The sequence below is a fragment of the Hyperolius riggenbachi genome, chromosome 4 (genome assembly GCF_040937935.1).
Source record: "Hyperolius riggenbachi isolate aHypRig1 chromosome 4, aHypRig1.pri, whole genome shotgun sequence".
Lineage (NCBI taxonomy): Eukaryota > Metazoa > Chordata > Amphibia > Anura > Hyperoliidae > Hyperolius > Hyperolius riggenbachi.
The window spans coordinates 487132953-487149355 of NC_090649.1; the positions used below are offsets into that span (position 1 = coordinate 487132953).

A 16403-nucleotide genomic window follows, 5' to 3' on the forward strand; every position below is an offset into this window, starting at 1 on the left:
AGAGAAGCAAAAAAGGACAATCCAGCATGCCCTGCAACTTCCTTTTTTGTGTACCAAATGTTGTGTGTACTAAACAAGAGTCAGGTAAACTGGGGAATGATCATTAATCAACAAGAAAAGTAATAGTGATTTTAACTTTTGGATTGACTGGCGAGCATCCTAATTACTTGTTTACCGGATAAAAATAAAGAATTGATTTTTGATTTTATGCCCGACATTACACTTGTAAGTCTTCTGGAACTTGGTAAAAGTACCGTAGGATATGGGGTGTTCTTAGAACCAGACAGCTGTTGACTTGGCGTTATCAATTATTTTCTGGTTCACACACAACTCTGTGACTGAAACGAGCTGAGAAAACTTCAGTTATTGGCAGGTTTACCATTTTATTTTTCTCAGATGCACTTTAAAAAGTTGCAATAATCATGTGGGGGTTACTGAAGCATCAAATGAGTTTGGATGAAAAAAATGGAATCTTATAAGTTTTCGTCTTAGGTCCAGATCATGGAAGAGAAGCTGAAGGCAGCCAACGTGCAGACCAGTGAATCGGAGCTGAGGTGGTACAAGAAGAGCCAAGAATTGGAAGTATTAGTGCAGGAGAAAGATGACCTCATCCAGTGCCTGGAACAAGAGCTGGAGGAACAGGTGATGCTGAATTCTTTACAGAGATGTTTTTATGTGAACTGAGGAAGAAGTGAACCCGCTCAGGTCCAACTGAATGACAGCAGCGTTCAGGTATTCACATTTCGGCCTCAGTATTCCTGCAGATTTTGGCCCTGATGCTTATAGTAGAGTTACTTTTCCATGCCTATTAAAGTAAACCAGAGATGAACTGGAGAAAAGGAATATTAGTACTTACCTGGGCCTTCCTCCAGCTCCTGTGAAGTCCGCGACCCAGGTGGGTTGCAGCCCGCTGTGCATGCGCTGTTTTGAGTCACACAGGTCCTCCATCCATCGTGCTCTCGTAGCTGCGCAAGCATAGTTACCATCTTGACAACTGTGCATGCGCAGAACCCCACTCAGCCACGGGAGCGCGATTGGGGGAGCCTGTGTACATTATCACACATATGCAATAGTCTGCAACTGAGCTGAGTCACGTACTTTATGGGGCTGACAGGAACACTTTAAGTAGGGATTACCTTAAATTTTTGTGTAGCAATTTTTGCACCAAACTTTGCGTACTCGCCTGGCTCGAATATTTTAGTGAAAATACAGATGATTTTTGCAAGATGCACATTTTTGCGAAAATCAGAACTTTCTTGAAAACATTTTTTTATGCCCATTGACTTCAATGCACTTGGTAAATTTGTGTGATTTTTTGCTAAAATGTGTTTTGAGCTTTTTCACGCCCACAAGTGCAAAAAAGAAAACCCAAACTTAGCATTTTCCTAAAAAGCATGGTGAAGTTAAATTTGCAATATTCGCTCATCATATCATTATAAAAATGGTAAATAAACACAAATGAAAGTCCGTCTTCAGGAAAAGTTCTAAAAATAGTTAAGTAGTCAGATCATTTAGTTATTACTAATTGTCCTGTGAAATGAGTTGTCTGCAGCTAAATATCCTGTCTTGAAATTTTGATCACATAGCGACAGGCTGTTTTGGTGCGCCTGTTTTGGTGCGGCTGTTTTGGTGCGCATCATCCAGAAGTTCAAGGGGGAAGGCACAGACTGAATCTGTTTGAGACGATTGCAACCTACAGCGACAATAGTCAGTGGTACAGGAAGTGATCAGTGTCTTGACGGCATTGGTAGCCTCCAGCTATGGGTTGTCCTAACCCAAACTTTCCCTTCCTTATGTCCTTTAGAAGCAAATACGAATACAAGAAGCAAAGATGATAGAAGACAAAGCTGCTAAGATTAAAGATTGGGTGACGGGGAAGTTAAGAGAGGTAAGTGGTGCTACATGCAGAGATTATCCTGGCCCAGATTTGAACCTGAGACCCCAATGCTGCAAAAGTAGCCAGATGTGACTCCCCCCGTATAAGTAGCCAGAAATACCCCAGTATTAGGTAGGCTACTGTCCCCCTAGAATAGGTAGCCACATGTGACCCCACCCCCAGTATACCCTGTTTCCCTGAAATTAAGACATCCCCTGAAAATATGCCATAGCAGGAATTTCGAGCATGCTCAAATATAAGTCCTATCCCAAATGTAAACCCTAGCGGCAGAAGGGGAAAAAGTATGGCAACTTTTTTTTATTACTGGAGCCCATGGACTCACGGGCAGCACCATGGCTCTGTTATTGGTCCAATTGCTGCACTCTCTGATACTCAGTGAGTGCAGTGATTGGCCCAATAACGAAGCCATGGTCCCGCCTGCCAGACCATCGGCTCCAGTAGAAAGTTTCTGTACTTCTTCCCCATAGGCTGAATCCCTTAGACACAGCGGCATGGAGGTGGGGGAAAGAAGAGGAGGCATTAGGACATTGGAGGATGGGGGGACAGCAGGGCATGGAACTGGGGATAAGAGGAGGATGCAGAGGGACACCGGGAGGACATGGGCAACAGTGGAGGACATAGGGGGCATGGGACAAAGGAGGGCAGCGGATAGAGAAGGGAACGGGTACAGAGGGGGACACCAGGAGGTACAAGGGGGACACAGACACACAAGCGGGGGATAAGGCAGGAGGACACACAGCACATGAATTTGACATCACCTGAAAATAAGCCCCAGCACATGTTTTGGTGCAAAAATTAATATAAGACTAGAGTTGGGCCGAACGGTTCGCCGGCGAACGTGGTTCGCGCGAACTTAGGTGGTTCGCGTGCGGGTGCCGCACGCGAACGTTTTGCGGAAGTTCGGTTCGCCCCATAATGCACCTGAGGGTCAACTTTGACCCTCTACATCACAGTCAGCAGGCCCAGTGTAGCCAATTAGGCTACACTAGCCCCTGGAGCCCCACCCCCCCTTATATAAGGCAGGCAGCGGCGGCCATTACGGCCACTCGTGTGCCTGCATTAGAGAGAGTAGGGCGAGCTGCTGTCTGTCTCTAGAGAAAGATTAGTTAGGCTTAGCTTTTCCTGGCTGCATACCTGTTCTGTTCAGTGAGCCCTCAGCCTACTGCATACCTGTACTGTGATCCTGCCACTGCATACCTGTTCAGTGATCCTGCCAGTGCATACCTGTTCAGTGATCCTGCCACTGCATACCTGTTCAGTGATCCTGCCAGTGCATACCTGTTCAGTGATCCTGCCACTGCATACCTGTTCAGTGATCCTGCCAGTGCATACCTGTTCAGTGATCCTGCCACTGCATACCTGTTCAGTGATCCTGCCACTGCATACCTGTTCAGTGATCCTGCCACTGCATACCTGTTCAGTGATCCTGCCACTGTATACCTGTTCTGTGAACCCGCCACTGTATACCTGTTCTGTTCAGTGGACCCGCCACTGTATACCTGTTCTGTGAACCCGCCACTGTATACCTGTTCTGTTCAGTGGGCCCGCCACTGTATACCTGTTCAGTGATCCTGCCACTGCATACCTGTTCAGTGATCCTGCCACTGTATACCTGTTCTGTGAACCCGCCACTGTATACCTGTTCTGTTCAGTGGACCCGCCACTGTATACCTGTTTAGTGAACACGCCACTGCATACCTGTTGTGTTCAGTGAACCTGCCACTGCATACCTGTTCTGTGAACCCGCCACTGTATACCTGTTCTGTTCAGTGGACCCGCCACTGTATACCTGTTCTGTGAACCCGCCACTGCATACCTGTTCTGTTCAGTGGACCCGCCACTGTATACCTGTTCTGTGAACCCGCCACTGTATACCTGTTCTGTTCAGTGGACCCGCCACTGTATACCTGTTCAGTGATCCTGCCACTGTATACCTGTTCTGTGAACCCGCCACTGTATACCTGTTCTGTTCAGTGGACCCGCCACTGTATACCTGTTTAGTGAACACGCCACTGCATACCTGTTGTGTTCAGTGAACCTGCCACTGCATACCTGTTCTGTCAACCCGCCACTGTATACCTGTTCTGTTCAGTGGACCCGCCACTGTATACCTGTTCTGTGAACCCGCCACTGTATACCTGTTCTGTTCAGTGGACCCGCCACTGTATACCTGTTTAGTGAACACGTCACTGCATACCTGTTCTGTGAACCCGCCACTGTATACCTGTTCTGTTCAGTGGACCCGCCACTGTATACCTGTTTAGTGAACACGCCACTGCATACCTGTTGTGTTCAGTGAACCTGCCACTGCATACCTGTTCTGTGAACCCGCCACTGTATACCTGTTCTGTTCAGTGGACCCGCCACTGTATACCTGTTTAGTGAACACGCCACTGCATACCTGTTCTGTTCAGTGGACCCGCCACTGTATACCTGTTCTGTGAACCCGCCACTGTATACCTGTTCTGTTCAGTGGACCCGCCACTGTATACCTGTTCAGTGAACCCGCCACTGCATACCTGTTCTGTGAACCCGCCACTGTATACCTGTTCTGTTCAGTGGACCCGCCACTGTATACCTGTTCAGTGAACCCGCCACTGCATACCTGTTCTGTGAACCCGCCACTGTATACCTGTTCTGTTCAGTGGACCCGCCACTGTATACCTGTTTAGTGAACACGCCACTGCATACCTGTTGTGTTCAGTGAACCTGCCACTGCATACCTGTTCTGTGAACCCGCCACTGTATACCTGTTCTGTTCAGTGGACCCGCCACTGTATACCTGTTCAGTGAACCCGCCACTGCATACCTGTTCTGTTAACCCGCCACTGTATACCTGTTCTGTTCAGTGGACCCGCCACTGTATACCTGTTTAGTGAACACGCCACTGCATACCTGTTGTGTTCAGTGAACCTGCCACTGCATACCTGTTCTGTGAACCCGCCACTGCATACCTGTTCTGTTAACCCGCCACTGTATACCTGTTCTGTTCAGTGAACCCGCCACTGTATACCTGTACTGTTCAGTGAACCCACCGCATCAGTGCGCATACCTGTGCAGTTAAGTGAACCCACCTACCTATGTGAGTGCCCGCAGTGTGATATACCACTCCGTGCATACCCGATATGGACAAAACAGGTAGAGGAAGAGGTAGTGCCAGAGGCAGAGGAAGGCCACCCGGCAGGTCTGCGCGAGGTCGTGTAAATGTAATTTCGTGTGGACCTGGCCCACAGTACAGTGCTCGGAAGAAGGCACGTCCCATCACGTCCCAAGATTGTCAGGACGTGGTTGAGTATTTAGCGACACAGAACACCTCATCTTGCTCAGCCACCAGCGCTACTACTAGCACCACTTCCGCTGCATTTGACACTTCGCAAGAATTATTTAGTGGTGGTGAAATCACTGATGCACAGCCATTGTTGTTACAGCCAGATGAATTTTCGCCAGCTCATATGTCTGCGTTACGCGGCAACACTATGGATGTAACGTGTAAGGAGGATGAAGGACCTACACGTTTGGATTTTTCTGAGGCAAGCGAAGCTGGGCAGGATGATTACGATGATGACGATGATAGGGATCCTCTGTATGTTCCCAATAGAGGAGATGAAGAGGGGGACAGTTCAGAGGGGGAGTCAGAGAGTAGTAGGAGGAGAGAAGTTGCTGAAAGAAGCTGGGGCAGCTCTTCATCAGAAACAGCTGGTGGCAGTGTCCGGCACCATGTATCGCCACCTATGTACAGCCAGCCAACTTGCCCTTCAGCATCAGCTGCTGAGGTCCCCATAGTGCCCACATCCCAGGGTGGCTCAGCGGTGTGGAAATTTTTTTATGTGTGTGCCTCAGATCGGACCAAAGCCATCTGTTCGCTCTGCCAACAAAAATTGAGCCGTGGAAAGGCCAACACTCACGTAGGGACAAGTGCCTTACGAAGGCACCTGCAGAAAAGGCACAAACAGCAATGGGATGGCCACCTGAGCAAAAGCAGCAGCAGCACACAAAAGAAAAGTCACCCTCCTTCTCCTCTTCCTCCTTCAGGTGCATCATCTGCTTATGCCGCTTTCTCCCTTGCACCTTCACAGGCACCCTCCTCCACTCCGCCTCTGCCCTTGAGCGGTTCCTGCTCCTCTGCCCACAGCAGCAGTCAGGTGTCCGTGAAGGAAATGTTTGAGCGGAAGAAGCCACTTTTGGCCAGTCACCCCCTTGCCCGGCGTCTGACAGCTGGCGTGGCGGAACTGTTAGCTTGCCAGCTGTTACCATACCGGCTGGTGGACTCTGAGGCCTTCCGTAAATTTGTGGCCATCGGAACACCGCAGTGGAAGATGCCAGGCCGCACTTATTTTTTGAGAAAGGCCATACCCCAACTGCACCGTGAAGTTGAGAGGCAAGTGGTGTCATCTCTTGCGAAGAGCGTTGGGTCAAGGGTACACCTGACCACGGATGCCTGGTCTGCCAAGCACGGGCAGGGCCGCTACATTACCTACACAGCCCATTGGGTGAACCTGGTGGTGAACGATGGCAAGCAGGGCGCAGCGGACCAAATTGTGACACCTCCACGGCTTGCAGGCAGGCCTCCTGCCACCTCCTCTCCTCCTGCTACATGCTCTTCGCTGTCCTCCTCCTCCTTGGCTGAGTGGCAGTTCTCCTCTCCAGCTACACAGCCCCAGCTCCGCAGGGCCTATGCTGCATGCCAGGTACGACGGTGTCACGCCATCTTATACATGGCTTGTCTCAAAGCGGAGAGTCACACTGGAGCAGCTCTCCTGGCTGCTCTTAAGAAACAGGTGGATGAGTGGCTGACCCCGCACCACCTGGAGATAGGCAACGTGGTGTGCGACAACGGCAGCAATCTGCTTGCCGCTTTGCATATGGGGAAGCTGACACACATACCCTGCATGGCACATGTCATGAATCTAGTTGTTCAAAGATTTGTGGCAAAGTACCCTGGCTTAGCGGATGTCCTGAAGCAGGCCAGGAAGTTCTGTGGGCATTTGAGGCGGTCTTACACAGCCATGGCACGATTTGCAGAAATTCAGCGGAAAAACAACATGCCAGTGAGACGCCTCATTTGCGATAGCCCCACTCGCTGGAATTCGACCCTGCTCATGTTCTCCCGCCTGCTAGAACAGAAGAAAGCCGTCACCCAGTACCTCTACAACTGGAGTAGCACGAAACAGTCTGGGAAGATGGGGATGTTCTGGCCCGACAACTGGACACTGATGAAAAATGCATGCAGGCTCATGCGGCCGTTTGAGGAGGTGACCAACCTGGTGAGCCGCAGTGAGGGCACCATCAGCGACTTAATTCCCTACGCTTACTTCTTGGAGCGTGCTGTGCGTAGAGTGGCGGATGAAGCTGCGAATGAGCGTGACCAGGAACCGTTACGGCAGGAACAGGCATGGGACCAATTTTCATCAGACCCAGCTGTTTCCTCAACACCTGCGGCAGCACAGAGGGGGGAGGAGGAGGAGGTAGAAGAGAGGTTGTGTGCAGAAGACGAGTCAGACTCAGAGGATGATGAGCAAGGTGTTTCTTTGGGGGAGGAGGAGGAGGAGGGGACGGCGGCAGGAGAACAACCGCAGCAGGCGTCGCAGGGGGCTTGTGCTGCTCAACCTTCCCGTGGTATTGTTTGCGGCTGGGGGGAGGAGGTTGACTTACGTGACATCACTGAGGAAGAGCAAGAGGAGATGGAGGGTACTGGATCCGACTTTGTGCAGATGTCGTCTTTTATGCTGTCCTGCCTGTTGAGGGACCCCGTATAAAAAACCTCAAGGGGAATGAGCTGTACTGGGTGGCCACACTACTAGACCCTCGGTACAGGCACAAAGTGGCGGACCTGTTACCAACTCACCGGAAGGTGGAAAGGATGCAGCACATGCAGAACCAGCTGTCAACTATGCTTTACAATGCCTTTAAGGGTGATGTGACAGCACAACGCCAGCAAGGTACCACTGCCACTAATCCTCCTCCCGTGTCCACGCAGTCAAAGACAGGACGCTCCAGCGATCTCATGGTGATGTCGGACATGCGGACGTTCTTTAGTCCAACGCCTCGCCGTAGCCCTTCCGGATCCACCCTCCACCAACGCCTCGACCGGCAGGTAGCCGACTACCTGGCCTTAAGTGTGGATGTAGACACTGCTGTGAACAGCGATGAGGAACCCTTGAACTACTGGGTGCGCAGGCTTGACCTGTGGCCAGAGCTGTCCCAATTTGCCATCCAACTTCTCTCCTGCCCTGCCACAAGCATCCTCTCAGAAAGGACCTTCAGCGCAGCTGGAGGCATTGTCACAGAGAAGAGCAGTCGCCTAAGTCACAAAAGTGTTAAGTACCTCACCTTTATCAAAATGAATGAGGCATGGATCCCGGAGGGCTGCTGCCCGCCCCAAGACTAAGTCAGTCCCCGCACACACAGCATCTCTGCCTGCACGCCGTGTGACTGGCTGCCTGGCCTGCCCCAAGAAGACTAAGTCGCTCCCAGTCCCTCCACACAGCATGTCTGCCTGCAGGCCGCTTCACTACCTTCTCCGCCACCACCAACAGGGTCCGGGACTCCAGGCGGATTGCTGAATTTTTTAGGCCGCTGCTAGCAGCGGCCGCTGTAATAATTTTTCGGGTGCGTGTACATGACTGCCTAATTTTTCTGGCTGCACTGCGGGCAGCTGCAACAACAAAAGAAAAGGCATGTACATGCGCCCATCCCCCTTCGTGATCATTACCTTGCCGTGGTGAAGGGGCTTGCGTATCACAATGAAGCAATGACCGGCGCCTAGATGAGTGTCTCGGGGGGCACACAAAAGATAAAAAGGTCGTTGCTTCATTGTGGTCAGACCAAATTTGATCAGCTGGACAGTCACTGTTCTGTCATTCAGCGACATCAGCCAGGCCGACCATATGGGCTGTAAAGCCACCAAAACCTGCACTCTCGCCATGGTGCGCACCAGTCCAGCACGGCCGTCACTACACAAACAGCTGTTTGCGGTGCGTTACACGGTGAGTTTGGTGTGTCAGTGTGAAGCAGTACCTTAATTACACTACCTGATTGATGTATACACATGCAAGATGTTTTAAAGCACTTTAGGCCTGTCATTTAGCATTCAATGTGATTTCTGCCCTTAAAACGCTGCTTTGCGTCAAATCCAGATTTTTCCCGGGGACTTTTGGCATCTATCCCACTCCGCCATGCCCCCCTCCAGGTGTTAGACTCCTTGAAACATCTTTTCCATCACTTTTGTGGCCAGCATAATTTTTTTTTTTTCAAAGTTCGCATCCCCATTGAAGTCTATTGCGGTTCGCGAACTTTAACGCGAACCGAACATTCCGCGAAAGTTCGGGAACCCGGTTCGCGAACCTAAAATCGGAGGTTCGGCCCAACTCTATATAAGACATGGTCTTATTTTTTGGGAAACATGGTAGGTAGCCAAAGGAGCCCCCAGTATGAGGTAGCCAGAGACCCCTAACGGGCAGAGGGCAGAGTGGAGCAGAAGGGTGAAGTGACTCGCCTCTCTTAGATCCAGCGCCAGACCCACAGGATCCATCTTCCTGCTAGGCATCCCGGGATCCATGGCTACAGTGGTGTCTGTCATCATGTGACCCGCTCATGCTGGAAGCGGTATGTTTCCGTCACTGCATAGTGGAGGAGTCCAATGTAGAAGCCACAGCTCTTCAGGTATATATCTGTATTGCTTCCTTCATGTGGTATGTTTTATGTAAAAACTCTTATTTTATTCAGCTGGAAATTGAGAATCAGAATCTCCGCTTCATCAACAAAAGCTACAGTGAGGAGATTGTCACGCTGCGCGGCCGATCACAAGGTAACACTGACAACCTTCTGTGGTTTCTTTTCTCTCTGAATATTTTAAATGTCTGTATCTGAAAGGGCCCTACATTTAATCTGCATCGCCCTCGACAGCCAATTAGATTCTCCTTCTCAAGTACTAAACACACCAAAGAGGGACGTTAATTGGTTGCTATTGAGATAAATATCTATATGTACAGTCCCAATCTTTTCTCATTCCTCAGTTACCCTGTTTCCCCAAGATTAAGACATCCCCTGAAAGTAAGCCCTAGCAGGAATTTGGAGCATGCTCGAAATATAAGCCCTACCCCAAAAGTAAGCCCTAGCGGCAGTAAGGGGGAAAAAGTATGGCAGCTTGTGTTATTACTGGAGCCGATGGTCTCGCAGGCCGGACCAAGGCTCCATCATTGGGCCAATCACTGCTACTCAGCGAGTGCAGTGGACGGCCCAATAACAGAGCCATTGTTCCGCCTACAAGATCATCGGCTCCAGTAGAAACGCAAGTTACTGTACTTTTTTTCCCCATATGATGAAGATCGGGGACACAGCAGCATGGAGCTGGAGGAAAAAAAAGCATGCATGGGGACACCAGAGGACTAGAGATGTAGCGAACTGTTCGCCGGCGAACGGTTCCAGGCGAACTTTGGGGGTTCGCGTTCGCCTGCAGCAGGCGAACTTTTGTGGAAGTTCGATTCGCCCCATAATGCTCTATTGAGCAAAACTTTGAACCTCTATATCACTGTCAGCAGGCACATTATTGCCAAACACACTGCTTTCACTGCTGTAAGCCCGCCCGCCCACCCTCCCTCCCGCCTCCAAGCAAGGTCCTTATACCATTTGACTCAGTTGTCTGCCTACACTAATTAGTTATGGGACAGCTGCTACACACTCTGCTAGGGAGATTTTAATTAGCCTCTTGTGGGTCTCCTCCCTCCTACCCTTCTACCTATTCCCTCATCCCAGAGGGAGGAGGGTCTCATCTGCCAGGGAATTATACTATTTCAAAAACCAGTATACATCATACCATAGCTGGGAATCGAACCTAGCTCTCACTGTGTGGTGGGCAAGTCACCCTAACCACTGTACCACTACAGTAGTAACTGAAGTTGGCCTAAAATTTACCATTTATGCTCAATGCAATAGAAACATTAGGTTGCTTAACCACTTCTCCACCACAGGGTTTTTCACCTAAAAACCACAGCAATTTTCACATTTTAGGGAGGCAAGGGTTAATGGGCTTAATGGGGGTATAATTTATTTAAAAAAAAACTCACTGATGCTGATCAGTCACTAATGCTGTGTTAGTTATCTGAGATCCTCTCACGAGTGATCTCAGTAACTGTAACAGCACAGAGACTGATGCAATGTTTACACACATTCTGCATGAATGAGCACCGTCATTGGCTTTGTGAACACATGTTCACATCAGCCAATCACGGACCAGCGGGTGCCCGACGCGTATGCAAATCCGCGTGCACGCGCACGCGAACGCGCACAGCTGCAAAATAAGCAGGGGATGCCTATCTACGCCCCTGTGACTCAGGTGAAGTTTAAAGGGGCGTAGATAAGCGTGGCAGAGGTTGTTAAGTGGTTAAAGGGAACCTTAACTGAGAGTGATATGGATGTTTCCTGTAAAAAATACCAGTTGCCTGGCAGTCCAGCTGATCTTTGTGACTGCAATAGTGGCTGAATCACACCCTAAAACAAGTATGCAGCTAATCCAGTCTGACTTCAATCAGAGCACCTGGCTAAACGTATTAGAGACAAAGGATCAGCAGGACAGTCAGCCAACTGGTATTATTTTAAAAGGAAAAATCCATATCCTTCCCCATTTAGGTTGCCTTTAAGGATTTGTAGCATAAAAGCCAACTCACATTGGCTGGGATTTGAACCTGGGTCTCACTGTGTGGTGGGCAAACACCCTAACTGCTGTACCACAACAGTACTAACTGAAGCTGGCCTAAAATTTACCAACTACCTGTACATTCTACACTATATTTGGCCTACTCTAAGATCATGCAAATGTCTTTGATAACAGTAGTTCAGTGTCTTTGGTCAAAATAGATCAAACCTATTCTAGTCCGTAAGAGGGATGTCAGACAGTGAGATTGCATAATCAAGCTGGAAACACTAGGGGGGAGGGCCCTTCCAGAGGCTTACAATCTAAAGGGTGGGATAAAGACAATAGGTTCACCTGTTGAGAGGGTGCCCAGCAGAGCGTATTATGGTACTGGGGGGGGGGGGTGTAGGCGAGCATGCTAAGGTGAGTCTTGAGGGCTTGTTTGAAGGTATTAAAGGTGGAGGCGAGTCTGATGGCTGGTGGGAGTGAGTTCCAGAGAGTGGTGGCAGCCCTAGTGAAATCCTGCAATCGTGCATGGGAGTGAGATATGCACGGTGTGTTGTTGGAGGATTGGAGGGGGCGGGCCGGTATGTGCCTGTGGACAAGATCGGAGATGTAGGTGGGGAAGGTCCTGTGGACTGATTTGTAGGCCAAGCACAGGATTTTGAAGTTGATCATAAAGTGGATTCACTGGTCACACTGAAAGACGAATTGTATTATTCCTGTAGCTGGACATACACTGTAAAGCAGATTTGTAGGCACTTTTATCTTTGTACCAGAGCTATACAAAGTCAGATATATTTGGAGATCCGTTCTGAAGAAAATATTCTTCTTGCCTTTTGTCTTTGTAACGCTAGATACGAGAAATAAGAAATCGCCGGTGTGCTCCAGCCCGAAAGAAGCAGAATGCCAGCGCCTCAGCAATCTGACATTCGGGTGCTTCCAGAACAGAGCGAGAAGTCCACAGATGGACCAAAAAACGAGAGACGAGAGCAGCAAGTCGCCCAGTGAAGCTACTGATCCCAGCGAAGGTAACCAATGATATGATGGAGGCTGCATTTCTGGGCCACAGATTAAAGGGAACTAAGCCCCTATTTTTTTCCTGCAGTCTCTCCTGGTTTCTAATAGCTGTTGGAGCTGCCGTGTTCCCCCTCCCCTTCTAGCTGCCCAGCTATTTATCCATGGGAAGGTGTGAAAATAGCATCTGGGACCTCTCTAAACTCTTAGAAGCAAAGTGTCCAATCTCCTCCCTCCCCCACCCCACACATACACACACACACACACACACACACACACACACACACACACACACACATACACACACACACACACACACACACACACAAGTAGTAGAAAAGATCGGTTAGCACACCAGCTCATCAATGAGCGTAGTTTATTTTCAAATCACATGTCAACACTACGGTTAACAATTGTTTTGGGGCCACTCAGGGGCCCCTTCTTCAGAACAGTGCAGACAAAGACGCACACACACTGATGAAAGCTTTTGTTTCCTTTCTGCTAATGTGTGTAATAAAATAATTACAGCAGTCTTTTTTTGTCTGAAATTTCTGAGGTCATCAGACAGGCCCTGTTGTCTGCGGAAGTAGGGTAATAAAAGCCTCTGCTAAATTTTTAAATGTAGAAAGAAAAGGTTAAATTGACTTTTTTAATAATGAGCAACATTGGTAGCATTCGTACACTCCTGTGTATTAAAGAGAATCTGTATTGTTAAAATCACACAAAAGTAAACATACCAGTGCGTTAGGGGACATCTCCTATTACCCTCTGTCACAATTTCGCCGCTCCTCGCCGCATTAAAAGTGGTTAAAAACAGTTTTAAAAAGTTTGTTTATAAACAAACAAAATGGCCACCAAAACAGGAAGTAGGTTGATGTACAGTATGTCCACACATAGAAAATACATCCATACACAAGCAGGCTGTATACAGCATTCCTTTTGAATCTCAAGAGATCATTTGTGTGTTTCTTTCTCCCTGCAGTTCTCATGCACTGAAGTTTCAGGCTGCTCTTTTCTTCCTGCAAACAGCTTTGCCATTGTCTGTAATTCTTCAGTATGTGAAAGCCCAGCCAGCTCAGAGGACGATTTATCCAGCTTGTAAAAGATAAGAGAGAAGCTGCTCTAATCCTAAATAATAAACAGGCAGTGTGCAGAGGGGCCTGGAAGGGGGAATTCATAGCAGAACCACAACACTGAAGAACTTGGCAGCCTTCCAGACACAGGCTGACAAGTCTGACAAGGGAAAGATACATTGATTTATTACAGAGACTGTGATAGCAGAAAGTGCTGCAGTAAGCCAGAACACATTAGAATAGCTTTTGGAACTTGTAGGATGATAAAAAACAGGATGCAATTTTTGTTACGGAGTCTCTTTAAGAGCTATGAGGCTTCCTCCTACAAACTGATAAGGTAATTGGTTCTCCCAAAAAATTGCCTTTAACTATGACATAGCAAATGACTATTGTAGGGATTATATGGTGGTGTCCTCAAAAGGAAAGTTATTGTCATGTCTATGGGGTCTGTTAAATGCTTCAGAAGATGTTGGCGCTTCAGAAAAAAAAGAAGAAGAAGAAAAAAAAAAAAAGAAGATGTTGGCGCTATATAAATACAAAGTAATAATAATATACCAAAAATTTCTGAGGATCCTAGTCCTTGAGGACTGGAGTTGGACACACCTACTGCACCTCAACCCCTAGGTATAAAAGGTAGAAAACCGAGAGCCCAATATAGTGTGGCTTGTATTGGAGGAGTGTGAATGATAATGATGAAACGTAAGTATTGTACTTACAAACCAGGGTTACCTCCAAGGCAACCACTGAAAAAGCAGGTGGGGAGAACAAGCCTGTCCCCACTCAGGATTAAGACGTCGCTCTCTGTGGATAGAGGAAAAAAAGAGGGTGTACCACCCTTCCACCAAGGGTGGATTCTTGATGTGTAGAGCTGTACAGAGGCGCCAGTAGGATAAAAGTCATTAAAATGTTTAAAACATTCGGGATGCGGTGGTGGACCAGCCAACCCAAAACAGACACAGGTACTGTCGATTCAAGTAATAAATAATTTATTTATATACTCCAAAGACAAGTTGCAACGCGTTTCACGGGCAAAATCCTGCTTCCTCAGGCAATAAACAACTGGAGTAATACACAGCACGGAGTCCAAAATACGCTTGGCACCTCTGTCATCATAAATATAAATTATAAATTATTTATTACTTGAATCGACAGTACCTGTGTCTGTTTTGGGTTGGCTGGTCCACCACCGCATCCCGAACGTTTCAACCCCTAGGTAGACACTTCGATCCTGAAACATGAAAACTTATTTCAAAAGTTATGACTTATGTGCGGCTCGTCTCATTGATCTCTCTTCTCGCTCTTCCTCCACTGACCCTCTTTGTCAAGCTCTTCACTGGCTGCCAATTAACCAGAGGATCCAGTTCCAACTCTAACCTACAACTACAAAGCTCTCCACAGTCTCTCTCCCCGGTACAGATCCTCACTAGTCTCCAGATACCAACCCAACCGCAATCTCAGATCTGCACATGACCTGCTGTTGTCCACCTCTAGAATTATCTCCTCGCATTCACATATAGATTTAGATTGTAAGCTCACGAGGGCAGGGTTCTATCACCCTTTCGTGCCTTGGAAATTGTTGCACATTTTATTCATGCTACTTTTGTCACCGTCATTACCAATCCTGTATTTCGTATATTGGTGTACACCATTGTCTGTATGTATCCCATGTTTGTTTCTTACTTTGTGCAGCACCAATATGTTGGCGATTTATAAGGGCCTGAGCCCACTGCTGCGTTTTTAAAAACGCATAGAAACACATGCGTTTTTAAAATGTTTTAAAATGCGTTTTAACACGTTAAAAACGCATTCAAGTGCTTTAAAAACGCATTTAAAAATGCATGTGTTTCTATGTGTTTTAAAAAACACAGCAATGGGCTTAGGCCCTAAATCGATTTTAATAATTATAATAATATACTAATTTTAGTTCTGTTCTAAAAGAAAAGCTTGTCACTGCCATTGTTTACTGTTCATAAATAAGTTATCACTAGTCGGTACTCCTGTATGCAGTATTTGCTTTTGATATTTACATTTCTGTAAGGAATAGTTATGAGTATACAGAGGAGATACAATAAACATTAGTACTGTACATAATGAATTGTATGTGTAGTACAGAAAATGGATAAAACATTAGTAGCAAAGAAAAATAGTCTCATAATTTTTATTTTCAGTTACATAGTTTTTTTTATAACATTGCATCATTCTGTAATATTTGCAGTTGGCAAACCACACTCAATATTTTAAACTCAAACAAAGCAGAAATAATGACCAGTGTGGCCACTTCGGGTTCTGGCCGGCCAATGTGCGAAGTGGCCGCAGCGCAGCGGCCAATGTTAGAAATGTAACAATTACACTAAGCTCAATGTATTTTACGGCCGTCTCGCTGCGGCCCAATGTATTACAAGTTGGTTAATTTAATTAAATATAGCCGGCGGCAATGTAATAGATGAAGCCGCCGGCTTTCGTACTACCTCCTCCCCCCCCCCCCCAGATCCCCCCGCCTCTCTCCTCCCCCTGCCTAGTCCTATACGATATGGAGCAGCCGGCGGGGACATGCGTGTCCCCGAGAGTCGTTCGTCGCGGCAGGGGAATCCTGCCATTCCTGCAGAGCGGGTGCTGGCAGAAGCAATGTCTGCAGCCTCCCCGCTCTGCTTCCCTGCCACGATGGACGACTCTCCGGGACATGCATGTCCCCAGCTGCTCCGTATTGTATAGGACTAGGCAGGTAAGGGAGAGAGGCGGGGGGGGATCGGGGGGGGGGGAGGAGGAGGCAGTGCGAAAGCCGGCG

At 48.0% G+C, this 16403-nt stretch overlaps 1 protein-coding gene across 1 annotated transcript in view; it reads left to right on the top strand.

Moving 5' to 3' along the window:
* The window catches only part of PLEKHH2 (pleckstrin homology, MyTH4 and FERM domain containing H2), a 229527-nt gene that overhangs the window by 114344 nt on the left and 98780 nt on the right, over positions 1-16403 (top strand). Inside the window, exons 4-7 of the mRNA XM_068279711.1 lie at positions 493-642; positions 1805-1888; positions 9623-9704; positions 12386-12559. Of these exons, the coding sequence (XP_068135812.1) occupies positions 493-642; positions 1805-1888; positions 9623-9704; positions 12386-12559 (490 nt within the window). The remainder of the gene's footprint in view (positions 1-492; positions 643-1804; positions 1889-9622; positions 9705-12385; positions 12560-16403) is intronic.